The following is a 26,953-nucleotide window of genomic DNA, read 5'->3' as shown; positions in this document are numbered from 1 at the left end:
ATGAATGCTTTAGGAAGGACAGAAGAACAAGTTTTGCAGATACATGTTAGAGAAATGTTATTTTTCTTAAGAAACAAGTAAGTTGGATCTGTTTTATGTGTGGTGTGTGTAATCTCTCATTATTTTGTTTGCTTCTCCCTTTCTTGAAAACCTTCATTTAAACCTGCTGAATCAGATTATGCCACTTTGAGCCTTTTCGGTTTACTGCATTCTCTAAGACTGCGTTCAGCATAATCTTCTGACTCATAGCGGTTCTTAATTTAGCCCACCCTGGACAAGGGATTTAGTGATGTATGCGCAGTAATATTAGTAAAAGTCATCCAACAATTTTATTTATTTATTGTTGGATTTGCACCCTACTTTTCCTCGAAATACCTTAAGGGTGACATACATGGCTGTCCTTTCCATTTTATTCTCACAGCAACTCTGTGAGGTAGGTCAGGTTAGGTTGAGGTAGACTTGTAGCATCACTGTGTGCAGCCTTGAATACAGGCACCCTTCTAACCAATAACAGGACACACTAGCTATTTCCAGCCCCTCCGTGGTAGAGCCTGGCCCTGCCATCATGGAACAAAGCTGAAGTTTTGCCTCAGAAAGGGATGCTGTGCTGCACCTAAAAGTGAAATACTTAGAACTTAACTTTTATTATATGTGCCAAGCTTTTAAAGAATTCACACACACACACACACACACACACACACACACTTTCCTATAGGCTTGGATTTCCTTATCAAAGGCTAAATTCAGTAACATTAGTGCTGCTTTAATACATATCATTATAGTGTCATTTAATATGTCAAAGGCTGTAAATAATAAACTAACATAGTGTTATTAAACTGCCAACTGAAAGTGTAAAACTTTCCATTTTATTGAAGTTCCCCAAACTGCACTTAAAAAAAAAAGCACTTTTGTTCCCACTCTGTAAGAGGAATAATGGAAAATAACACTATGCCCCAACAGCAGCACTGTTCATACAAAGATATGTTCTGAACAATGAGGTTATTTGTTCATATGTGACATATGCACAGAGGAATTTGAATTATGAGAGATTTTGTGAAACAGAATAGAGTACACACCACTGGCATTGTGTGAAGTTCCCTGCTACTGAATCTCTGTCTTGAGAAGAGTCGCTTTATTCTTCCTTCAGAAATCCATTAGTGTAAACGGCTCCTACTAAAGCACTTGTCATTGCACTATTATCATAATTTCATACCCCAAGAGAATCTGTTTGTCAGGTGAAGTGCAATTGCACATGTATTTAATTGTGGTTCATAGCAGCCTCCACTCTCCCTAAAATCAGAAAACTTGCAGCACTTTCCCAGTTTACCTGTCTGTTGATACAGCATCTATATTGTCCAGATGTATTTTCTTTTCTGTAGTCTAAGCCAAATTCTTTTGAAGGTATTTTGTGAGAGGCTTCATCTCCTGTCCCCTCCCCTCCCCCCCACACCTTAACAACCTCAGAAAGTAAAAGCGGAGTCGAGAACTCTTTTGAATTAGATATTGCCATTTGATTGGAATGCTGGTATTTAATCTTTTTAGCTTGATGTCACCACCACTAAAGAACCCTTTCCAGGACATGGCATTTGTCAGAAACAGCATTCCAAGCGCCATGCTAAATAAACACAGCCTTCTTGAAAAGTTCAAGTGGGCAATCAGTAGGGAAAGTGGTTTCTTCTCCAGTTTGTTTGCAATGTGTTTATGATTTCAAGGAAACCTCTCAGTAACAGGAAACTACTATGGCAGGCAGTTGGTGAGCCAGCTACTTTGATTTTACCTCATTAATTAAGGCTCAACATGCCTGCAATGTGGAACTGTCACTCTTGTTTCTGCCATACAGGACATCATCAGATCAACTAGGAAGGGAAAGCAGGGAGTACTAATTCCTGCAAGTCCTTTTCTAGATAAGCAATGCAATTCAACTACTTCAGGGGGCGATCTCCTAAAAACAGCTCAACAACCCTGGCGGATCCCCTAAGAAAAGCCCAACAACGCCCATGTCCACCATGCTTTTTAACATCTATGTTAAAACCACTGAGTGAGGTCATCCAGGGATGGAGTGAGTGTGCAGGGTTTGGATTGCGGTGTCATTGGTATGCTGACGACATCAAGCTCTCTTTCAGTTTTAAATCTAATCCAGGCAGTGTGCTGGAACTACTGAGCTAATGTCCAGGGTGTCACCAGGATTGTCATGAGTGTGTGAAACTCATGCCTGCCTTTTCTAGCATTCCCCATCATGTACGCTCATTTGATCATCCCACTGTTTCTGGCTCCTTCTTCCTTACTTGCATTTTGCAGAAAGTAGGAATAGGGAAGATATCATACCAAATGTTGCCCTCAAGCTGGCTGCTGAGGTTAAATGGAAGTGTTTTGCATGCTAATGGGCTGGATTGTAAAACTTGTTATGCCAGCTGTTCCCCAAATAGCTTCAAGAATTACGACACTGCAGCGATTCTGCAAGGGCAGCCCTTCTAGAACCATGAAGGAACTTGCGTAAGTTTTTTTTATAAAGGCAGCCACAATTCTATACAATTGCTAAGAATTGCTGGATTCAGCCATTTATGGTGAAAGGGGCCATTTGGCTTTATAGTCAAGCACCTGTGCTAGGCAGATCAATATGCGTTAGACGCTAAAAACATTCCCATTTTCAGGACAGTATCTCTTACCTACTTAGCAGGCAATTACACACTGGGCTGCTTTTGTACTTGATGCCAAGCCATGGCATGTTTCAACCATGGTTTGTTAAACACACATTAGCAAACAAGCCGTGGCTTGTTCCTTCAGAGCTTGGCTTGTTTTCCACCTGCCCATATCTCATGCCTCTTTGGTCAGCAAGTGCCTGAGGTGGGATGGCCAAACAAACCATCGTGAAGCAAGGCTCTTGGGCTCAAACCTCAATGCTAAACTATAGCTAAACAAGCCATAGACGGCAGCAAACCATGGCTTCACGTCATAGTTTGTTGCCTGAAAAGAAATCATGGCTAGTCTGCTGGGTTGGCTTCAGATGTTCAAACAAGCCACACTATAGCTAAATGGCTTAGCGTTGTGTGAAACAGACCATTATGTCTTTATTGCTGTTGAATTTTAAATGGTTTCTTTTTGTGAGTTGACCTGAGAACTATGCCATAGGGTAGCCTATACATGGCATTAAAAAAATCCCATAGAATTTCCTTATTACAGTGGTGCCCCGCAAGACGAATGCCTCGCAAGACGAAAAACTCGCTAGACGAAAGGGTTTTGCGTTTTTTGAGCTGCTTCGCAAGACGAATTTCCCTATGGGCTTGCTTCGCAAGACGAAAATGTCTTGCAAGTTTGTTTCCTTTTTCTTAACACCGATAATACAGTTGCGACTTGACTTCGAGGAGCAACTCATAGAACGCGGTGTGGTAGCCTTTTTTGAGGTTTTTGAAGACTTTGGTGATTTTTGAAGCTTTTCCAAAACTTTTCTGACACCGTGCTTCGCAAGACGAAAAATTCGCTAGACGAAAAAACTCGCGGAACGAATTAATTTCGTCTTGCGAGGCACCACTGTACTGTTATTACTTATAACTGACTTGATTTAATAGTATATCTATTTTAAGATAAACGTTATTACTCTGCAAAGTAATCTGCCCATTTCCAAATGGGAAAATACTGTGCAGCTTTTTTTAACTAAAGGATAAGAATCCTTTAATCTCTAGAACTACTGCTGTTAAGTTTGACATCAGTGAACCCTGTCTTCCCTTTTCAAAAAAATATTCAGCCACAGCACTTGCTTTATATAGCACCAATCAATACAGTTTAAGAAAATCTTCAGCTTTAACCTCTCTTCCATGATGGACAAGGCTTGTTATGTTAACCTCAGCAGCATTCTGTCCTTCTAATAATGTGATGCAGTGCCTTACTCTACTTAGAAAGCAATCTGTGTTGACTGCCTCAGATTTCTTAAATAGCAAATAGTTGTACCGAAGCCTAAATAGGCTTTTTCCAACTGTTTGAGAATTTGTGGATGGGGGAATAAAGACAAGTGATTAATTGCACATTTCACTGTGAAAGAACGTTAATAAAAATATGTACACTACATGAGTTTTGTTTAACGTAGATATCAATTTCTCTGTCAAACATCCATAGTTTATGGAGTATTAAATAATTAGCAATCTTCACGAGGCAGACAGCTTTAGCATTGGTGATGTCAGATTGATACACTTATAATAAGCATACTAATATCCCCCTCATGTCTTCATATCCATCCGCTCATTGTTGATTGAAAAGTTGCCTTGTAGAGAAGATGATCATTGCATAATTTAGAATGGATGTTCAAACGATGGGCATGTTGTTACTCCACATATGACAAAGATCATTTGTCTCTTTAGAATACAGGAATCTCCCATTTGAAATAAATAAAAAAATGTCTAGTAGCACCTTAGAAATCAACTAAGTTTGTTCTTGGTATAAGCTTTTGTGTGCATGTACACTTCTTCAGATACATGCATTCTTCAGATGCATGCACACGAAAGCTTATACCCAGAACAAACTTAGTTGGTCTCTAAGGTGCTACTGGACAATTTTTTTTTTTATTTCGACTGTGTCAGACCAACACAGCTACCAACCTGGAATCTCCCAAGTCCCTGAAAAAATGTTTGTTTGTTTGTTTGTTTGTGAAGTAATGTTTTCTTTGTGTCAGGTCGCACTTTTACAGAATGTGGCATTAACCTGTTTTAAACAGAAGTGCTTTATCATCTTATGCTTGTCTTTAACTTTATCATCATTAACTGTTATTTTCACTCCTTGGCTGCCTGTATTACTGTAGAATTGCTGCTCATTTATACGTTTTTGACCGCCAGCACCCACTGCCTTTGTCACCAAACTGACACTATTTCTGGTCTGTCCTTTTTTTTCTTTTTCTTTTTTTTCTGCCCAACTGAGCAGCAACATTTGTTTTTCTCTGTCACTACTGGCTCACCTTTTGGCTACATTTCTACCACAATCAGCCCTCCATCAGAACTCTCCTCTATCGACTTCTGTGCTAACAGTTGCTTTAAACAAAAAACAAAAAAACCTATCTCCGTACCCACTTTCCTGTCTGACTTTGACTTCATTCTCCTCCTGTTATTCCAACCCCCTTTCCCTCCCCTCATTCATCTTGGCTGACCTCCACACTCATTTTGTCCCCTATGGCTGTGTTGCATGATGCTTTTATTCTCTTGCTTCTCCTTCTGACCTTCAGCTCTGGACCATCTCCATGTCATATAGATAGATCTCATGAATTTATTGTTAAAGACACTCTGCAAAAACATTGGGTCTCTCTCTCTTTCTCTCTCTCGGCTTTTAGGCTCCCTTTTCATGTTTCTGCAATTGTAACTTTCTCACTTCCATCCAAGTGAACATTCCTTCCTCACACTGTAATTCAAATGAGAAACAAACACTGTTGTAGTAAATACTTCTTAGCACACATGAACTTATGAAAATAAGGCACAAGTTCTTATTTTGCTATAAATTGGCTTAGACCAATTTCTGGCATAAAAAACCATATGTGGGACTACTAGATGATAGACAGACAGATAGATAGATAGATAGATAGATAGATAGATAGATAGATAGATATCCGACAAATACATAGTTGCCTATATATTACTGTGGAGATTTCCTTTCCTCTAAGTGATTTTGAATACTTGAGATTGGGAACAACACACACACACACACACACACACACACACACACACACACAGTATGGTGCATCCTGGCTCAGCTAACTATGATTGTGAGTTTAATGAATTTTCATTTTTCATGTGGGTGCAGGTATTAATTTAGCCATGGGCTTCCCACATAGGCTTATATTACAACCTTAGCAAAAGGTCATCTGCTTTTTCTTCTTCTACCTCTTTGGTTTCAATGAAAGAGTTAGACATGTGCTTAAATCTGACCCATTCAAATCCATGGGACTTAAGAAAGCTCAACTTGGGCTTTGAGCCATCCTTCTCTGTTTTAGTTATTCTTGCCCCTTGGAAAGTCACCTTTTGTCCTGCCTGTATAAGTTATGTAAACACTTTGAATGAGCAATTTATGGCTAGTGGCTGCTAATGTACACCATGTTCAGCATGTTTGCCAATAGACATAAAGGCAAGGCCATGTAGTCCTACTTGACCCATTATTGTGTTTCCAATTATCCCTGATGCTCCAAGAAAGAGAGATTAATGCATCTGAAGATGACATGGCAAATTACTGCCGCTCCCTAACCTTTTTTTAAATTGCTAACACTGTTGTAATCTGTAATTACAGAAATCAGCGTGAGAATTGTGGCACTGTATAATTATCTTTTCCTGATATATTATTGCTGAATGAATTATTAATCTAGATCAGTCTTGTATCATATTTGCAACAGCTAAAGAATCATCATAATAACGTACAATTACATTTCATTATTTTTATCTTTATGTTCTTGTTTTTGGATGTTGTAATTAATTTGGATTTTTTTAATACTCCCAAATAGCTGGTAACTTCACATGGTTGTAAATTATTTCATGTTCCAGCATTTGGCTAAAAAAAATAGGTGTGTGTCTCTTCTTCTCTTCATCCTACTTAGCTCTTAATGATTTTCAGCACAATCTACCAGTTCTGTTTCCTGCACATTAAATGGGAACTTAACAGAGGAATATGTCAGTCGATTTTGCCATTTGAATGATAAATGGAGAATTGGCTAGAGAATATCCTGATGCAAAGGGAATTATTGCTATTATAATTCATATTCTTGTTTCTGTAGTGGTATGAATGTTTCTGCTCCAGAACTGCAAAATTAGTGTTTTCCCCCCTCTCGTGTCATTTGTATATCACAAAAATAGCATAATAAATTTGCAGTAATATCTACAACATTTGCTTCATTATTGGTGGCCAATATATAAGATCTTGGTTCGTGAACTGGTTTAAACAGAAGCAAAGGGGAAACAGGATAGAGCAGAGTTAACAGATAACATTCAATATCTCATAGCTAAATGCCTAATCAGGAGCCCTTGTAGTTGTGCTTAGATTAAGTATGAGTAATAGTAATTTTTCCTCTTCTGTTCCCAATAAAACAATATAGTCTTAGTATATTGATGAATGTGGGAGGGGGGTTGGGGTTCAAAGTGAAGATAACAATTGATGTTTACAAGTCTTTCAAATTGGGCTAGTGGTCTTCCTTACTCGTAAATGGGTTAGCCAAAAAAGTGTGGATTTGGTGGAGTAGCAGCCAAGGGGTTTTGTAAGTTTCCAAGGTAGTTTAGTCTGTATTTCTTGGTCTGAGAGTGGTGCATTCTATTATAAAAGTCACATAACCAGTACAGACATTTTGCTTCCTCCTCCATCCGCCATCAGATTGTCGTGAAGCGTTGTTAAATAGTGGGTGGAAGGGGGGGGTGTAGTGGTGGCAGTGCTGGAGTCAGAATTCCTGCCTTCTCTTTCCACACATTAAGCATGGTTTGTGTGAAGCTGCTCGGGATTTTAGGCTGTTTCTAAATGCTGTGGTCTAAACCACTGAGCCTCTTGGGCTTGCCGATTGGAAGGTTGGCGGTTTGAATCTGCGTGACCGGATGAGCTCCTGTTGCTCTCTCCCAGCTTCTGCCAACCTAGCAGTTCAAAAGCACACTAGTGCAAGCAGATACCGTATTTTTCGCTCTATAGGACGCACTTTTTCCCCTTCAAAAATGAAGGGGAAATGTGTGTGCGTCCTATGGAGCGAAGACGCCATAGCCCCGCGACCCTCTCCCGGCTGGAGAGGTGACGTGCGGCTATGGCAGGAGCCTCTATAGCCGCGCGTCACCTTTCCAGCCGGGAGAGAGCGCGCGGGGCTAAAGAAGCACCCCGCGACCCTCTCCCGGCTGGAGAGGTGACACGCGGCTATGGCAGGAGCCTCTCCGCTGCGCCTTTCCGCTGCTCCCTGACCTGCTCTTTGGGGCTGGTGGTGGGCTTCCCCCCGCCAGCCCCAAAGAGCAGGTCGAAAGGAACCTGAAGCCTGGAGAGCGAGAGGGATCAGTGCACACCAACCCCTCTCGCTCTCTAGGCTTCCAAGGTAGCCACCTGTAGGCACCTTGTTTTAGAGCGGGAAAACAAGAGGGGGAAAGTTCTCCCCCTCTCTGTGCAGCGCCTCCTGCCGCTTCACTGAAGGGGCGCTGGGCAGAGAGGGGGAGATTTTTTTCCCCTTGTTCTCCCCCCTCTAAAACAAAGTGCGTCCTATTGTCCGGTGCGTCCTATGGTGCGAAAAATACGGTAAATAGATACCGCTGCGGCAGGAAGGTAAATGGCGTTTCCGTGCTCTCTGGTTTCCATCACGGTGTCCCGTTGCTCCAGAAGTGGTGTAGTCAGGCTGGCAACATGACCTGGAAAGCTGTCTGTGGACAAACACCGGCTCCCTCGGCCTGAAACAAGATGAGCGTTGCATCCCATAGTCGCCTTTGACTGGACTTAACTGTCCAGGGGTCTTTTACCTTCTGAAGATGTGCTAAGAACTCATGTTCATTTAATAGATATCCTTTTTGTTTTCCAGTTTGGAGTCCCTTGATGTCCGGTGTTGTTCTGAAGCATATAGCTAACGGTTCCAAAGTTAGGGTGAACAAAATGGGAGAGTAGGCAGCCTTGTGGATTAAAGGATAACTTGTAAACAGGATACCATTTTCCTTGATATTTTCTTACAGCCACAAGTTAGGTGTGTCAGGAATATCTCGAGGGTCTAGAACATAGGAATCTGCTTGGTATGTTGTAGTGGTTTCCTCTGTTGCTATGTGTGAGGCATTTGTGAGAACTTTTGCTCCTGTTAACATCCTTCAACCAGCATGAGAAAGTTCACCTTTTTCTTCTTCCATTGCTTGCTGCCATTCCAGAGGTAGGCCAGTTCCAAAAGTATTGAGATGTGTTGCTTCCAGTCTATTTGTTGCTATGACCTATATTGATCCTCTCATGACAATAAGACAGAAGGGGAAGCCCCAGTTATATTTAATTACAGTTTCTTGCAGTTTAATTGTGCAAGCACATAGATTCTTTCCTTTTTTCAGTGCTTCAGAAGTCAGATCCTGTATCACCATAACTGGGCTGTTTTTATACATTGTGGATATTAGGTTCCTCTGTTTGTTCCACACTTCCTCCTCCTACCTGTAAGGGGGAAAGCAGACAATTATATCATGGGGAGTGGAATGGAGCTCCCTCCCTAAGTTTGGGTCCAAGTGCTATGTGTGCCCGTTCAAAATCGTCAGCAGATACTATGATGTCTGGAAGCAGTGATCTAAGCCATGAGGCAATAAATTGTGCAGGATCATTCTCTTCCACTCTCTCTAAAAAAAGTAAATTAATTGTCATATTTCGATTTTCTGCATCTTCAAGCTTGTTGCGTATATCTGTACAGTGGTACCTCTGGTTACAAACTTAATTCGTTCCGGAGGTCCATTCTTAACCTGAAACTGTTCTTAACCTGAGGTACCACTTTAGCTAATAAGGCCTCCTGCTGCCCCCACACCGAAGCAGCGCGATTTCTGTTCTCATCCTGAAGCAAAGTTCTTAACCCGAGGTACTACTTCCAGGTTAGCAGAGTCTGTAACCCAAAGTGTTTGTAACCCGAGGTACCACTGTATTTCTTTTTTGTAAATCTTTGATTTGGGGAGGGCGGCATGGATTTGGCTTAATTCTTTTGTTGCTGTAGTTGTTTCTGTTAAGTCTCCTGTTAAGTTCTGTCAGTTTCGTTTCCACTGGAAGCATTAGTTCTTTCCAAGAATTTTTTAATAAGCTTCTTTATGGCTTCTTCTTGTGCTGAAAATTCTTCTCTTAAGATAATCTTTTTGAGCAAGGAAGAGGCCACTTTTAAGGGCGGCAGCATCCTGGACCATGCATTAGTGTCCTTGTTGAAGTAAGCCTTCTGTCTCAGGGCAGGAAGAATGGAGTGAGGTCTTTTCAGCTTTTCTAAATCCTTTTGCATTCCCCTCTCCTTGCTTCAAGGTTTGGGGTTTTGACAACCAGGGCTTTTGCTGAAAACAGTTCTTCTGAGCTTTGGAGCAGAGCTAGAGTTTAAACGGCCATCTTCTTTCCTTCATGGCCATGCTCCCTCCTGTTAATGCTTCCCCCCCCCCAACCTCATAATTATATTTTCTAAAGGTTGGAACTAAGTTGCTCTGTATTAGCATTTTGTGTTTTTTTTATAAGATATTTATTAAGATTTTCAAAATATTACAAAATCAAAATAAAAAAAGAAAAATACAAAATAAAAATAATTAAAAACAACTCAGTCTTTCCATCACTTATTTTTCATTAGCTTGTTTCCCGGACCTCCTCACGCCTCCCTTTTTTGTATTCCAATTCAGTTTGTTGGTTCAGCAAATCCTTCCCCTCTTTATTTATCCTAATCTGTAATCTTAAAATATTATAACATTAAATCTTTACCTATTAGTAATCCATTTTTCATATTCCCTTATAATATTGCAGCTAAAAACCACTTAGTTTCTATCCAACATCATTCTAACATTCATTAATTTTACAATATTTCTGTAAATAGTCTTTAAATTTCTTCCAAACTTCTTCCAGCAACTCTTCTCCCTGGTCTCGGATTCTGCCAGTCATTTCCGCCAGTTCCATATAGTCAATCACCTTCATCTGCCATTCTTCCAGAGTGGGTAGATCTTGTGTCTTCCAATACTTTGTGATGAGTATTCTTGCTGCTGTTGTGGCATACATAAAAAAAGTTCTATCCTTCTTTGGCACCAATTGGCCGACTATGCCCAGGAGAAAGGCCTCTGGTTTCTTCAAGAAGGTATATTTAAATACTTTTTTCAATTCATTATAGATCATCTCCCAGAAAGCCTTAATCCTTGGGCACGTCCACCAAAGGTGAAAGAATGTACCTTCAGTTTCTTTACATTTCCAACATTTGTTATTGGGCAAATGATAGATTTTTGCAAGCTTGACTGGGGTCATGTACCACCTGTATACCATTTTCATAATATTCTCTCTTAAGGCATTACATGCCGTAAACTTCATACCTGTGGTCCATAACTGTTCCCAGTCAGCCATCATTATATTATGTCCAACATCTTGTGCCCATTTAATCATAACAGATTTCACCGTTTCATCCTGAGTATTCCATTTCAACAGCAGGTTGTACATCCGTGACAAAATCTTAGTTTTGGGTTCTAACAGTTCTGTTTCTAATTTTGATTTTTCCACCTGGAAACCTCTGTATGAGCATTTTGACCTAACAGCTCCTGCATGTGGCTGGCAGGATTGCTAGGCTTGCTGTGGTTTGTATTTATCACTCTTTTAACCTGGATATTTTCACTGTGAGCACTCTAGGACTAAGGATTGGAGGTTGCTGCTATTTATCAGAACTTGTATCTTTGCCTAGATCAGAGATGGGGAACCTTAGGCCTGGGGGTGAAAGGTGGCCATCCAGATCTCTCTGTCTGGCCCCCAAGACTCCTTGGCCATTCTCCCTACCTAGGCCCTTCTCACTTAGCTCTGAGACCCCCTTGGGCAGCCTGAATGTGTCTTTGAACTGTGATAATTCATCCTGCTTGCCTGGATGGAAAGCTAGGTATCAGTGTATAGAAACCTCTGGTTTTTGCATGGCTGGAATGTGGTCTGCTGTACAGACATAAGAGTCTCATCCATTGCTCTGCCTACTTTTGCCTCTGGCCCATCACTAGCACGTGGCCCCTGAATGGCTCTGCAAAAGGGAATGTGGCCCTTGGGCTGAAAAGGACTCTGCACCCATGGCTTAGATAATATAGTTATGAAGAAGCTATATTAGTGTAACAAATGTCAGTAGCTCTTCATTCCACTCACATTTGAGACGCCCAACTCACTGAATTCAGCAGTGCAGTTTGCTTCCATTCTGCTTGTAATTAAGACTTTTCTTGACAGATTGACCTACTGCTATGTAGCAATTACTGTGCGTATGTGGGGGACCTTTTGTCCTGTTAGCTTATTTAGACTGAATATATTTGGCTGTCTTGCTTTCCAGTGTTAGAACTGGTGTTTATTTAACTGACTGCATCTTGATTGTTTCATAGAATCTATCTTTCTTTTCTTATTTTAAACCTTCCTTGCCTTAAAGATGCAAGAGTATTGTATAATTAACTGATTGGGAAATCAGTTAATTAAAATGATAATTAAAATTCATTATGGATTTTTCTGAAGATAATTTGTACTTGTACTACAATCCTTTAAAACTAACCTGTCCATATAAACATAAACTTGCCTGCACATACCTATGAAGGAGCGCAGAACTCGGCCCCTTCTGGGGGTGGGGGGGGGGAAGGTAAAAAATTGCTATTCGGGGAGTAAAAGGTGCAGCCAAGACTACCCTTCCTAGTCTGACTCACCACGAATTATTCATGCTCTAGGGGCCATCAAAAACAACATTCCTGTTGTGTGTTTTCCTGCCTTCAGGTTTAATTCTTATTACATAGAATGGAACATTATGTAGTGGGTCTTCTCTCCCACCCCCTACAAAGAATGCAAGATACTTGCTGCATGATGATAGTCCTCCACAAAGTAAGAGCTCCTAAATGTCCCAGCTGAGCTGGGTAGAGTGTGCAACAGGGATGCCATTTGGGGTGGCATGGCAGGGATATCATGTATCCTACCTCTTAATGTTGTCTTGCTCACTTTCAGCATCAAAAATTGATGCATTGATAAGTGTGTGTCTTTACCCACCTGAAGCCTCGCTGAGCATGGTATGAGTAGGCCAGTGGTACCTGCTTATTATGGGCTCTTCCACTTAACTGATGTGAAGTCCTGACTAAGGCCAGAGTTAGCAACTTGGCACTACTAGGCAGCTGCCAGGCACCCAGCACCTTGGCAGGTCCCGCCCCTAATACCTGTCCATGAAGTGGGTTTTCAATACTACACCATATCCCATATCAATGCTATGTCAGTGATTGTTCCAGGGCACAGTATGTCACCTGAATGGATGCCTCAGGGTGCCCTAGCACTCATGAGAGAGCAGCAGTGTAAGAGTTGGCCCCAACAGTGGGCTCTGCTTCTGCCCATATTATGTGGTGTAAATTTTATCCTTCATCCTTGATGAGATTACAGCCATGGCAGCCATTATACAACTTCTGCTGCAACCAGGAATCTGAACAATTTGACTTCTCTTAGTAGCCAACCATTATTTGTGATTGTCACTGCCCCAGTACTGCCTTATGTTCCCTAATACGCAGAGCTCAGTAGATGGGCAAGTCTTTTCTCGCAAACAGTCTCAGAATAGACTATGCAATGGAGTTAAATGGGACACTGCCTCACACTTGAGTTCCAGCCTTGGGAGAGGTATGGCCTTATTTGGATTTTGTGCTCTAAAGTATCAGGTATCAGAGATATCACCCTGCTCTTTCCCCAAAGCTGGGGAGGGGGAGACAGAAGGTGGCAATCTCATCTTTTCCTTCCACTTTGCTTCAGAGATAGCGCCTCCAGGGATTAAAATGAAAGGCAAGTGAATGTGGACAGTTGCCAGAGGGCTGGGAAGCCTTTGGCGGTAATTCACATGCTCAGTCTCTACATTTGTCTCCCAGACAGAATCTCCTTCAGAGGTGAGCAGGAGGGGAGGGAAATACAATTTTACATTCATTGAAAGGAGGGCATTAATTTAATCTCTCTTGCCCTTCATTAGTGTTGCAGAGTGATGTCACCTCTTATTTATGTTCTTCTTAGAGCATCGTCTTTTGCAGTCTCTTCTCATCTAGCCAATCTGCTAATCACTTTAACCACCCTATTTGAATTATACCATTTACTTCTGTGGCTGGTTATATACAGTGGTACCTCGGGTTAAGAACTTAATTCGTTCTGGAGGTCCATTCCTAACCTGAAACTGTTCTTAACCTGAGGTACCACTTTAGCTAATGGGGCCTCCTGCTGCCGCCGTGTGATTTCTGTTCTCATCCTGAAGCAAAGTTCTTAACCTGAGGTACTATTTCTGGGTTAGCAGAGTCTGTAACCTGAAGCATTTGTAACCCGAAGCGTTTGTAACCTGAGGTACCACTGTATAGCATGGAAGCCCAAACCTATCTGAAAAGCACATTTAAGATTATTTTTATTTCAGTGGCGCCCTGTGTGACGCCCTTCCCCGGCCTCTCATGTTCTGTTTGACACTATTGTTGTGGCGCCCCCTGTGGTGCTGGTGCCCAGTGCACCTGAACCAGTGGCGCTACCCTAAAACCACCTCTGCTTATTTATCTCATGTATGCTACTTGTCTCATATTTTCAGAGCAACCCAGGAAGCAGAAAACTTGAAAGAATCAAAATGGGAGCGAAGAGGCAATAATTTATAGTTGTCTCATTCTGTTTCTTAATTAATGCGTTCTTCTGTCCTTTTTAAATATCAGTATAGAGACAAATAGGGCAGTCTGCATAACTATAGACCAAACTGCATTCCCCATTACATGTCGACTTGATACCTTTTTGTGTAGGCAGAGCTGTGCAAACATCAGCTTCCCCTTTAACCCATCTAGACCAGTTAGTCAGTCGGACCTTTTGTCCCAGCCCAGGTTGGGGTGAAATTGAAATACTTTCCTTTATTGTTTTGCCTCTGCAAAATGCAACAATGCTTTGGGTATTATTCTTTTTTTTAAAAAGCAACTTTTATCTTCTTTGTATATTTTCTGACCCTTGTGCTTGGGTTACATCCATCTGTAATCTCTCACTAATTCATCTGCCTTATTTCTTCTTCTGATGTTTGTGGAACCTTTTACATGGTGAGGGCTGGTGTTAAAATGTTTTGTCACACCAAATCTTGTCCTACTTAATAAAATAGTTTTTCTCTTTCTTTCTTTCTTATTTATTTATTTCATAAAATTTGTGCTCTGTTTGATTGTAAAAAAAACAAACCTCAAAGAGGTTTACAAAAGATAAAACAGTAAAATAAAATAAAATTCACAACCATATTTAAAATCATTAAAAAGTTTAAATTCTAAAACAGATGTAAAATACTTCCAACTTTCTAAGGCTCTGGGTAGGCTTGTCTGCTTGTTTAGCAGGTGTGATAAAGAGTACACTGAAGGCAGAGGGCTTGCGGTAGCTCAGTTGGCAAAGCATGAATCTCTTAACTTCACGGCGCCTCGTGGTCCCTTCCAACTCTGTGATTCTATGGTTCTATGTCCTGCTTGATCTCAGTAGGCAGCAAGTTCCAATGTGTAGGTACTGCCATACTAAGTGATTGAGTTCTTACAAATGCAGGACAGGTTTTATGTGGCACCTGAAGCAGTGCCAGCTCTGTTGACATTCTTGCTTAGAGGTGAGAATGGTAGCTACTTTTGTATTCAATAAAGTGAAGCACCTTACAGGTGAGGAACAAAGCTTTCTTCTACCTATCAAACGCAAGTCACTGTGAATAGTTACTCACTTGGCAAAGTGCTTGCAGAAAAGCATTGCGGCAGCAGAAAACAAGTAATTAAAAACATTTTTAAAAACCAATTAAAACCAGCAGTAAACCGACAATACATTAAAACATATCAACATGTATTGTTAAGCTTGCCTAAACTAAAAAGTTTCAAGCAGGCGCCAAAAAGAACACAGTGAAGTTGCCTGCCTGGTGTCAACAGTGTGCTCCAAGGTGTAGGTTCTCCCACACTGAAAGAAAGGTATCTGCAATAACACCGTGATGGAAACCAGAGCGCACAGAAACACCGTTTACCTTCCCACAACATCGGTACCTATTTATCTACTTGCACTGGCATGCTTTCGAAGTGCTAGGTTGGCAGAAGAACACATGTGGGATAAGGCGATCCCACAAGTAAACTGGTCCTAAGCTGTTAAGAGCTTTATATACCAATAGTATCACCTTGAACTTGGCCCACTAGCAAATCGGCAACTAGTGCAGATCTCTCTGTAGAGAATGATTTGAACACTCAGGGGAAAGTTTTATTTTAATGCTAACTATTAGCAAGAGAGCATGGTCACAGTACCAGCAGGATATCTGTTTCCAAGCCAGTTTATTGAGGTGCAAGGTGTTCTCAGATCGTTTACAAGTGTGGATAAAGCATATGCACTGTATACAGAAGGTTTCAGGATCAATCCCTAGAATCTGGAGATAGAGCTTGGAAGCACTCCTGCCTAATACTCTGGGAGAGCCCACTGCTGGTCAGTAGACAATACTCGACTAGATTAACCAGTGGTATGATTTGGTATAAAGCTTCCTCTGTTCCTCAGGGTCCTGTTCTGAAGACACACAAACACATTGATCCTACAGGTCAAGTGTACATACAGAGTGAATCCCACTGCCCCATTCTTTTTGATGCTGATAAATATTCTGTGTACAGGCAGTGGGAATTTTACACAGAGATTTCTGTGAAATGTTGGGTTGTGATAACTTATTCTGAATTGTGCTGGTAAGCTCCAGTTTGGCACCATAGTTCTAATATGAAAGAGCTCTGGGTTGAATTGCTTTTCTCTGCCAGAAGATGCTCACAAATGTTTTTTTTTATTTGTGCTTCCCTTTCTCTCCCCACCCTTTCCCAGTCTATTAAAACTGTTGGTTGATAGCCTTCAACATTTCAAGACATTATTCCATATTCCTGATTCAATGTTGTGGGAGGGAGAAAGAACCAACTAAGTGGATAGAGTAAAAAGCTTATAATGCAATTGTCTTTTCAGAGATACATTTCAGAGAGAAATATATATATATATATATATATATATATATATATATATATATATATATATTTCTTGAGCTCTTTGTTCCAGCTAAGAATCAAAGTGCTGATCAGCAGTTCTGCAGAGAGCTGGCTAACCCATGCAGGACGCAGAAATCATGATGTAATCTTCCTTTCTTAGCAAGCACTTTGACAAATCTCGCCAGCCCTATCTCTCTCCCTTATTGTTTGTTGTTTCTATTTTAGGGTGTGAACGGAATGTCTGTGGATGAGAAGACTGAATCCCCCATGTATGTGTATGAGTCAACAGTCCATTGTACCAATATCCTCCTGTGCCTCAATGACCAGCGGAAGCAGGATATTCTCTGTGATGTGACTTTGATTGTGGAGGGGAAAGAGTTCCGAGCCCACCGGGCTGTGCTGGCTGCGTGCAGCGAATACTTCTTGCAGGTGTTGGTCGGGCAGACAGAAAATGATCTGGTGGTCAGCCTGCCAGAGGAGGTATAGTATGTCAACATTCCTACGTCCCTTAAAAAAGCAAAACTTTATAACATGGTAACAGAGACAGAGAATAAGCCACTCTCTTACAGTTAGGTATTGGCTAAACCTGAAAGGGTTTTTTTAAAACAAACAACAACAACACTGAGCTCAGAGCCCCTTCATGTTTTCAGATTTGACTGTGTGTGTTTTAGTCCCAGGAGTGAGGGCAGTAAATGATTCAGAATCCGAGTCCCTGTGGTCTTCTGGGCTAGAAACAAGAGAACAAAGGAGCTTACCAGGCAAGAACAAGGCAGCAGGGAAGAAGGAAGAACAGAAACAGGGAGGGATCATACAAACGTAGCCTCATGAACTCCATTAATCTGCTGCTGAAACAAGAGCTGGAAAATGATCTGGAATACTTATCTGTAGGTTGTAGAATGAGCCATTGCAGAAACAGGGAATGCATAATAGAAAGTGACTAAGAGAACAGAGTATGTCTTCCAAGCAGGTATTCTCCCAAGCTCACAACATTGTCAGGGTCGAAACAGGGTCACTGGGACTTTTTTGCTGCGTTACAAGTGGTTGTGTGACACTTAAGAATAATTGAAAAAGCCTATTTCCAGCACATAGAAGACAGCTTTCTAATATCTCAAAAGAACTTCACTATAGTGAGAAATGTAAAATCCAAAACGGCAAACTCACTGTAGTTTCACTGCACTACCAGTACCTTATACAATCAAGCGACTTGTAGAAGTTTGAAAGATATTTCTAGTCCTCTTCATTGCAGCATGCAAATTGCTTCTGATATTACTGTCACTTAAATGCACATTTTATAATGCGGAATAGTAACGCAGGAATCTTTTTTGAACCAGTAAATGTACTTCCAAGACACTTCAGCTTTTACTGTTTGTATTAGACCAGGAAAAGATAACTGTGCAGCAGAATCTCACGTTATACAAGTGTCCATATTTATAAAATTGTAATACCAGAACAAGGCTGATGTTTCCATGAGATAAACTGAACAAACTGTATCCAATGGCAGGGTTAGTGGAGGAGGCTTATTGTCCCCGCCCCGCCCCCCATTCACTTGCCTCACCTGCTAGTCCACCTATTCAGCCCTTATGAACTCACAGCATCACCATTCCTGACTTTGAGGAAGGAATTTGTGCCTCAGGGAAAGGCATCCTAGGTGAAGTGTCTCTACCTTTGCAGTTACCATTAGAAAACTTTTTTTAAAAAAAGTTTAAATTTAATAAAGTAACTTTACTAGCTTTCGATTTTAAAAGAAAATTTCTAGCTGCCATAGAAAAGGATCAGAGGCACGGGAACACTCCCAATGCCACCTCACCCAGAATGCCTTGCTCCGAGAAAGGACCCCCTCTATAGAAGAAGGCAAAGAAGGCAGGGAGACACTGTGTCCGTCAGCTGTCACCCCACTTCTTCCTCCTCTCCCATCCCCTCCTGCAAACCCGTTGTAAATCCGTACAGTCATACCTCGAGTTGAATGTGCTATTGGTTGAGTGCTTTTGGGTTGCGCTCCACGGCAACCCGGAAGTAATGGGGCGCGTTACTTCCGGGTTTTGTTGCTCGCGCATGCGCAGACGCTCAAAATGATGTCATGCGCATGCGCGGAAGGGATCCGGAATGGATCCCGTTCGCATCCCGAGGTACCACTGTACTGTCTTCCTCTTCCTCCTCCCCGGAAGGGTCAGGCTGGGGAGGTGGTCTCCATCATTCCTCCTCTTCCCAGTCCCTGACAGTAGGCAATACTGAGCTACATGGATGAACTCATTATAAGGCAGTTCCTATGTCCACCTTGTGCTCCTTGGAAGAGAGATGTGATATAAATGTAATAATAAAATAAGATAATAAAATAAAATATTGCAACTGGAATAAATTATACAGATGAAGAAAACTTCAAAGTAATAAAACTCCAAAGCAACAGAGCAAATATTCTTCATACCTGGGGTAACCAACATGGCTTCCTGCAGATGTTGCTGGACTCGAACTCGCATCAACCCCAGCCAGTATGACCACTAAAACACTAGACATCCTTAGGATGTCTTCAGAAGCAAGCTCTGCTGAGTTTGGTGGGACCAGACCCCCAATTAAGCAGGTGTAGGGTTTCATCCTAGGGCTGACATGAAAGCACAAGGTTAATTCATCTTGGTTATACAGTATTTGCTGTCATGGTGGGTTTGAGTTTTAGTCTATGACTTAGTACCATTCATTTGGAGGGGGAAACCCACTCAGGCCTCATGACACCCACCCGCCTATGGAGCAGCAGGAGGGATCCTCCTCTCTGTGCACTTTCCATAATGACTCTTGTTAAAAATTCAAACCGAATAAATTATTTCCCAAGAAACATATTAATTCGGTAGAATTGATTTGATCCATATTCCTGTTGTTGTTGTGTTTTTGCTTTATTTAATCATAGAAATCAGTCTTCCTTCCTTTTAACAAGGCATTTAATTAAGCTTTTAATTCATGATAAGAAGTTAAATAGCACTTGGGAATATTTTTTTAATGGTTTCCACTTCCCATCTAGATTACAAAAAAAAGAAGAAGTGTGATAGAGAGACATCCAGGGCTGTCAGCCAAGGGTATTGTAGGTCATGCCAATATTAGCTGGCAGAAGGCCATTATCCAATTAACATTGCTTCATCGCTGCAAGTAATAACTCTCAGGAAAATGATTGAGTCATTCATGGTGTAGTGCTACTTTTACTTTAGAAATACCCAGCACTGTTTAGAATAGTGCCTGATTCATAGGGTTGCCTGCTCTTCTTTGTCAGTTAAAGCAAAGCTGCATTAGTCATATCTGAAGGTGAAAGCTGCGCGGAAGGAAAGCATGGATTTTATTTTATTTTCCTGCTTCTGACAAGTCGAGATTTTAACTAAAGGGCGTTTTAACCCATTACAAATAAAGTCTTGGAAATAGCAAAGCAAGGTAACAAAATAATGACTCCTAAGGAAGCCATTTTCCATGGGGGAAAATGCTGGGGTAGCAATCAGTGTTGTCTAGAGCTCTTGTCAAATACTGATGTCACGTAAGATAGCCAGAATTACAGGCAGTACAACATTATAGGAATAGTATGCTTTCCCCACTTCTTGCCCAGCCAGTCCATCATAACATTTCCTTGTTTATTTTTCTAAATTGTGTTACCAATACAGAGTGTGTGCATTATATGCTATCTTTGCACTTTGCTCTCGTTTTAAGTATTTATCTGGGATCTGCTATGAAACATAACACCTTTCAGTGACAGTCACTGTCCTGCATTATCTCATCCGTTTTCTTATAGATCTGCATATATAATGCCTTGGGTTGCTGAATATTTTACATGAAAGAAATGCTGGGCAGAAAGATGAACTCAGGCTTCTAGGCTGGCAGAAGCCAAGTGTGTTTAGAAAGCTCATCCATTCAGAGCCATGGGTGGGATGGAGTCAGGCATCCAGCGTTAACTGTGTTCCTTAAGTGGCAGCAGTGAGAAGCCCTTGCATCAGTTAGCCATCCACGGCAGCTGACTGGCCCGAGATGGGGGAGAGGAGTGTTGTGTATTAGCCAACAGAAGATGATTGGGCACAGGAGAAAAATCAAAGGCAGAATGCACAAGGTCAATTACTACTGGAGTGTTATATGAAAGATTATGACACTGTGTTTTATTCTTTGTTCTTTAGAAAACCGAGAGTGTTCCGTTATGTGCATCTCTCTTCTCTCCTCTGTTTATGTATTGTGTATAATACTTTGACAGAGTGCTCATCAGATGCAGCACATCTGGTCTCCACAGTGATCTGAATTTGGAGAAAAAAACAAAGAATAGTTAAAGCAGGAGTAGTAGCCATTTTTAATGGACAAATTCGCTGCCTGGCTTTCAGAGCAGGCAGGAATTCATCATAGGTTAAAAATAATTATACAAAATCAGTACGTATTTAAATATCTAGTGATTTAACAAAACAATAATCAGAGGGATAGAGATGGCAACTCTACTGGGAAAGACTTTCTAGCTTGGGTGGGGAGGACAAGAGGGGTGGAGAGGTAGAATGAATGGGACATGATAAAGGTTCATACAGTTATGTATGATGTGGAGAAATTCATTCATTCATTCATTCATTCATTGCTACATTTTTATCCCGCCATTTCCCCAAAGAGCTCAAGGTGCCATACATACTTTCCCTCAGCAACTATCAACTGAAGCTCTTCATACACTTTATTTATTCCACTGATTTGGCAGATTCCAGACTGGCCTGCATTCCAGCCTTCACTCCCCTCCATCTTTCCTTTTGGAGAGAGGTTGTTTGCACCCATCAGTTTTCAGGCTAAAGTGATAAAGCTAAGATCTGTGAACATTTATATTGCATTATGCTCAGATCACTAATAAGCATTATCATCATTCTACACCCAGAGCACTTTGCAAGTGGTTCTTTGGCCTCTGCGGATTGATGGGGGGGTGGAATTACACCTGTAGTCGGATGCATGCATGCTAGTTGTTTGAACTTTTGCAGTCTATGTTCTAAGTGTATTTTGACAATCACAGCATCATGAGTCTGTGTCGAGAGAGACGATTCATTCTCTTCCCTGAATTACATAGATTTAACTATTGGCCTGAAAATCCTCTGTTACAACTTCTTGGCTGGCTATTTCAGAGCATTCCAGGATTGCAATTCCATAGTTCATCTGTGATTTTCTTTTTCTTCTTTTTTGCCAAGAAATGGAATTTCAAATGTTTCTGAAAAGGGTAATCGTGTCGGCAGATACGAAGTGAGGCTCTGTTGTGTGTATTAGTGAATTGGATATTATTGGAAGTGGCCATTAAAAAAAAAAGCTTTCAGAAACCACATGAAGGCACCCTGTGATACTTTATTCAGAAGGCACAATAGTTCTGCTTTCTAGCATACAGCACAACATCCACCTTTTTGAGGTGGAAGAGATAAAGAGAGCTTTGCAAGCCTTGAAAGCCATTCCTTTCCCTCCCTCTGGTGGTGGTTCCTGATTCTAGGTTGTTGTTTCTTAAATGAATATATAAATGCACTATTTGAATACAGATTATGTAGACATGAAACTACAGGGTTAACCCCCCTCCCTGATATTCTGTGTGAAATATAAATTGAAAGCCAAATAGTATGTTAATAAGGCTTGGTTTATGGGACTGTATTAGCCTTGGTTGCCCTAAGAGAAAGATGGATGGGAGTGTGATCTTGCTGCTTTTGCTCAATCTCTCAGCAGCTTTTGATACCATCAACCATGGTATCTTACTGAACCGGCTTGGTAGGATAGAATGGGAGGCAGTGTGTTGCAGTGGCTCCACTCCTACCTACAGAGTTGTTTAGAGGGTGGCTTTGGGTGATTACACCTTGCCCCCCTGGCAGCTATGATGTGGAGTGCTCAAGGTACTGCCTTATCTCCAATGCTATTTAACATCTATATGAAACCATTGGGAGTGGTCATTAGCATCAGTAAGTGGAGGACACTCAGCTCTTTTCCTCTGTTACATTTGTCAGGTGTGGCTGTGCAAAACCTAGACCTAGACATAATGGTGGGCTTGATAAGAGCAAATAAGCTGGATGCTGATGAGTCAGAAGCTTTGTGTGTAAGTGAATTCCCAAGTCTGGGGATCAGGCAATTTGCCTGCTCTAGGCAATGTTGCACTCACCCAGAAGGAACAAGTATGTAGCCTAGGGGTACTCCTTGAGCCAGCAATGCCTGAAGATCTTCTGGTGAGATCCTCCTGCTTATACCTCGGTCGCTTCTGGTACAGAGCCTAGGGGGAAAGCCTAATCTGTAGTTGCACCCACCCCTAAGCCACTTCCCCTATGAAAGAAGGTGCTTACTAAAAACCATTTTCCAGATGAGTCTGGAGGACATTTCTTCATAGGGTGATTTTTATTTTATTTTGTAGTGAAAGGTGGTATGTTAGTCTAAAGGGCCTTTCTGTGGAAGTAAAGCCACATAAGGAGGAAGTGGTGCTTAATTTTTTACCTACAAATTTATCCCATCCTCTTTTCTCTACCCCCCAAGTGATATTCTCTCTCTCTCTCTCTCTCTCTCTCTCTCTCTCTCTCTCTCTCACACACACACACACACACACACACACACACACACACAGTTTAAATTGTGTTCATTTGAAATGCTGGGTGTACAATTTCAAACAAACATTAAGTGCAGAAGGAAAGGGTTAAGCACTACTCTCTGTCTACCCCTCCATGCTGATTTTCTTGCACACAAAAAGAGAATATGGTTGCATTGTACCATTTCCACAAGATGTGAATTTAGCCAGTAGTGCATAGATTTTAAAATAGCTATTTCCAAAGCACCAGGATGAACTAACTTTGCTAAATTACTATAAATTTATTACTTTTATATTAGAATCATGGCGAGCCATCTTTTCACAGTGTTGTTATTAATTCTAGTTCATACTCCAGCTAATTAGTGGCCACAAGTCCCGTGGTCAAGGAAATAGATGCATACCCTCCCTTCCACCATGCACTTCCCATAACATGTAATATGTAGTACTAGGCCAGGCTTCCTCAACCTTGGCCCTCCAGGTGTTTTTGGCCTACAACTCCCGTGAGCACTAGCTAGCAGGACCAGTGGTCAGGGATTATAGGAATTGTAGTCTCAAAACATCTGGAGGGCCGAGGTTGAGGAAGCCTGTACTAGGCCATACAACGGGGCTCAATATATTTGGGAAGGGGGTGGGGAACCCCGCAAATAGAGCTTCCATGCAGAGCACATATGTCACACCACCTGCATGGGAATTGGTAAGCATGTGTGGTAAGCAAGTGGATTTCATCTGAAAATTGGGCCAGATTCAAAAGTTTTGTTAAGGCAGTGGCAGATGATGATGATTTTATTTCTACCTCACCCAGTCACTTTTTGTGTGATACATGTGAAAAGTTTATGCTGAAATCCCCCTCTTAACTAGGGGTCTGCCCCATTGAGCACAGGAAGCTGACTTCTGAATAAGCCCGTACAGGATTGTGATATTAAGCATTCTAAGAGCAACATGGAATCCCCGCCACCAAGCAGATGTAGTTTTCAGGGGTGTTCACACTACAGAAAGAATGTGTGAATTAGAGCTAAAATTGCTGAAACCAAATTTTGCCTAATGCACACCTTTTGGCAAAGCACTTTCCCCTAAAAGAATGCATTTTTGTATGTTATGTTTACTGATACAGTGGTACCTCTAGTTACAAACTTAATGCGTTCTGGAGGTCCGTTCTTAACCTGAAACTGTTCTTAACTAGAGCCGTTCTTTCGCTAATGGGGCCTCTTGCTGCTGCTGCACCGCAGACACACAATTTCCGTTCTCAGCCTGGGGCAAAGTTCTCAACTCGAGGTTACTCTTCCAGGTTAGCAGAGTTTGTAACCTGAGGTGTTTGTAACTCGAGGTACCATTGTATATGCAATTTTATGGACCCTTAAAACCCAATACAGTCATACCTCATGTTATGTCCGCTTCAGGTTGCATGTTTTCATCTTGCGTCCCATGGCAACCCGGAAGTACCGGAATGGGTTACTTCCGGGTTTCGCCGCATTTGCAGAAGCGCCAAATCGCGCCGCACGCATGTGCAGACGCAGCTCTTTGAGTTGCAGGCTTTTCACGTTACAGACTGGCCTCTGGAACAGATCCCGTCTGCAACACAAGGTACCACTGTATATGCATTTTGGTAAACATTGCTTGCCTGGAGAACTGCATCGCAAAATTCAGAGAAGTGGAAATTTCAAGGAATGGGGAGGTTCCAGTTCTTGTACTGTTTTGGAAAGTGCAGAATTCGTAGGTTGTGAACCGAATCTAATTTCTCCACCATCACATAAGCATTCCCCACTCCAGACTATTTTCTTTTTCAATTACACACTTTATTGTGAAAATCTGTATTTTGTTCGTTGCGCTCGGCTTCTACATTTTTAATATAATTCTTTATATTGAAAGAAAAACATAGCAATGCAGCTGCTGAAGTAAGTTGTAGAAAGCAAACACATTTTCTCCTCCCTTCTCCTTTGTATATCATGTCAGAATCTGATTTGACCAGCAGGTCCCTAGTCTTCATTTTTTTGCTTTTAATGGTGGAGACTGTGGAGTCAAAGCCAGTATCTCATTGTTATGCATGAATAGGAAGTATTCCTGTACTTATTTGCATTCATTAGCTGTAGGTAGTTCCTCTGTAGGGGTCCCTAGTCTTGTTTTTACAGTGCTTTTGGCGGTGTTTCTGAGGCACGTGAATTTTTATGATCTGTTGCATGTTCGTGCAATTTCCTGCCCTGTAATGGTATCGGTTTTCCGGGCGCAGAGGAATAGAAACGAAAACCCAGGAGCCCGCATTAGCATAAAATGTCCCAGTTCTGTCAGTTTGATTAATTTGTCTCTTTGTCTCCACTCTATATGATAAGTGCTATTAATGGCTGCAACACTTCATATGTCAAAGTCTTTCTTCCTAATGACTTGAAAATGTGGTTTATTTTCCCCCCTTTTGTATTATTTTCCTCATTTAGCATTCCACTCAAGTGTAGATTTATGCTGCGCTCTTTCATTATCTTACTGGTTGCAGCACTCGAGTGATTACATATGGTGTTGGGGTATGCGTAAAGATGTGATCCCAGGGGTAGCAGCTGCTGATGCAAGCTGAAAATAGATCCTGCGTATGCTCAGCACTTTTCCCAGAGGTCTTTTATTTATTAGTAACAGTTCGTGCAGGGCAGCTTGGATCCTCATTTAGCAGGATGACTCTTTGCCTTTCAGAGAAAGGCAGTGACTTTGCTCTATTTACCCACTGCTGTGTAATTTTATTTGTTTGTTTATTTATTTGCTGCTCCTTGCTTTGTATATACGTGCGGTGATATCACCTAAGCGCAAATTGTAATACAACCCTGATTTATAATGAAGTCAAGATATGACAGGCTCCATTTGAAGTAATGGAACCAGGCAGATCTAAGGTTTAAATTAAATAATCCTATTTGTAAGACAGTGCTTGTACATGGCGCACTGATTTAAACTGAACTCTAGGCTTTCTCCAGTGATTTCTTATACCCGGCATTGTTTCTCTATTCCGTTTTCCATAGGGGATATTTTTTCTGTTAGAAATTCATTCAAGGAGATTTCATCTGCCTTTTATACTGTTGAAAGAACTAGCCCGATCCTCATGTTTCATCATTTCCTGCATGTAAAAAAATATATGCCTTGTCTCAAGCATAACTCCTATATAGCCTTTCTGAAATGTGTCATACATTTTTTAATCTCTTTTTTTAGACCGACTCTCTCCAAACCTGTAAAGTGCCTACACATTTTCTTTCATAGGACAAAATAAGCAGAGCTTTGTGTTGAGGTGGGGATTTAAACCAAGAAAGCCTTGCCAGGAATAAAGGGTTAAATATCTCCTCCCCAGCACCGTGCCCCTGGCCCTATTTCTCCCCCACGTCTGCCAGACCCATGATTGTTTTAAGCATAAAAAAAGCAAACGCCAGGACCTCGCACCATCTCATCAAGCTGCATCCTTCATCTGAAAGATTTGTATTTTCATATGCATACCATAGTATTTATATGTAGGAAACTTTCTATTTTGGAAGCTTTCAGAAGCATGTGAAAATGTGGCATTCTTGGCTGGGAGAAAAAAAATGGAATTCAGCTGTATAGGCCAAAGCTGGACTAGGATGAACCTGCTTCTTCCCACCCATCCCTGAGATTTCTAGGCAGCAGAATCAAAGCTTCCAGGATGTTTACAGCTTTATTAAAATAAAAAAGTCTGCAGGGAAATAGTGGCAATGTCATCTGTTTCCGCTTCCCCTTCTTTTTTAATACATAAAGCATTTATGAATAAATGTAAATAATAATTAGTAATACAGAGAGAGAGAGAGAGAGAGGGGGGGGGGGACTTCCTTTCAGATGGAGATTGAGATGAAAC

At 41.3% G+C, this 26,953-nt stretch overlaps 1 protein-coding gene across 5 annotated transcripts in view; it reads left to right on the top strand.

Annotated features, from left to right (window-relative positions):
• Positions 1-26,953, top strand: part of BACH2 (BTB domain and CNC homolog 2) — a 236,600-nt gene that overhangs the window by 176,861 nt on the left and 32,786 nt on the right. For all 5 annotated transcript variants that reach the window (XM_081186582.1, XM_081186581.1, XM_081186584.1 and 2 more), the window contains one exon: positions 16,824-17,078. In XM_081186582.1, coding sequence (XP_081042708.1) covers positions 16,836-17,078 — 243 coding nt within the window. In that variant the 5' untranslated portion in view covers positions 16,824-16,835. The remainder of the gene's footprint in view (positions 1-16,823; positions 17,079-26,953) is intronic.

The sequence above is a fragment of the Podarcis bocagei genome (genome assembly GCF_964188305.1).
Source record: "Podarcis bocagei genome assembly, chromosome: 3".
Taxonomy (NCBI): Eukaryota; Metazoa; Chordata; class Lepidosauria; order Squamata; family Lacertidae; genus Podarcis; species Podarcis bocagei.
The sequence above is the reverse complement of the archived record's forward strand: the minus strand, read 5'-3'. Positions and strand labels throughout refer to the sequence as shown.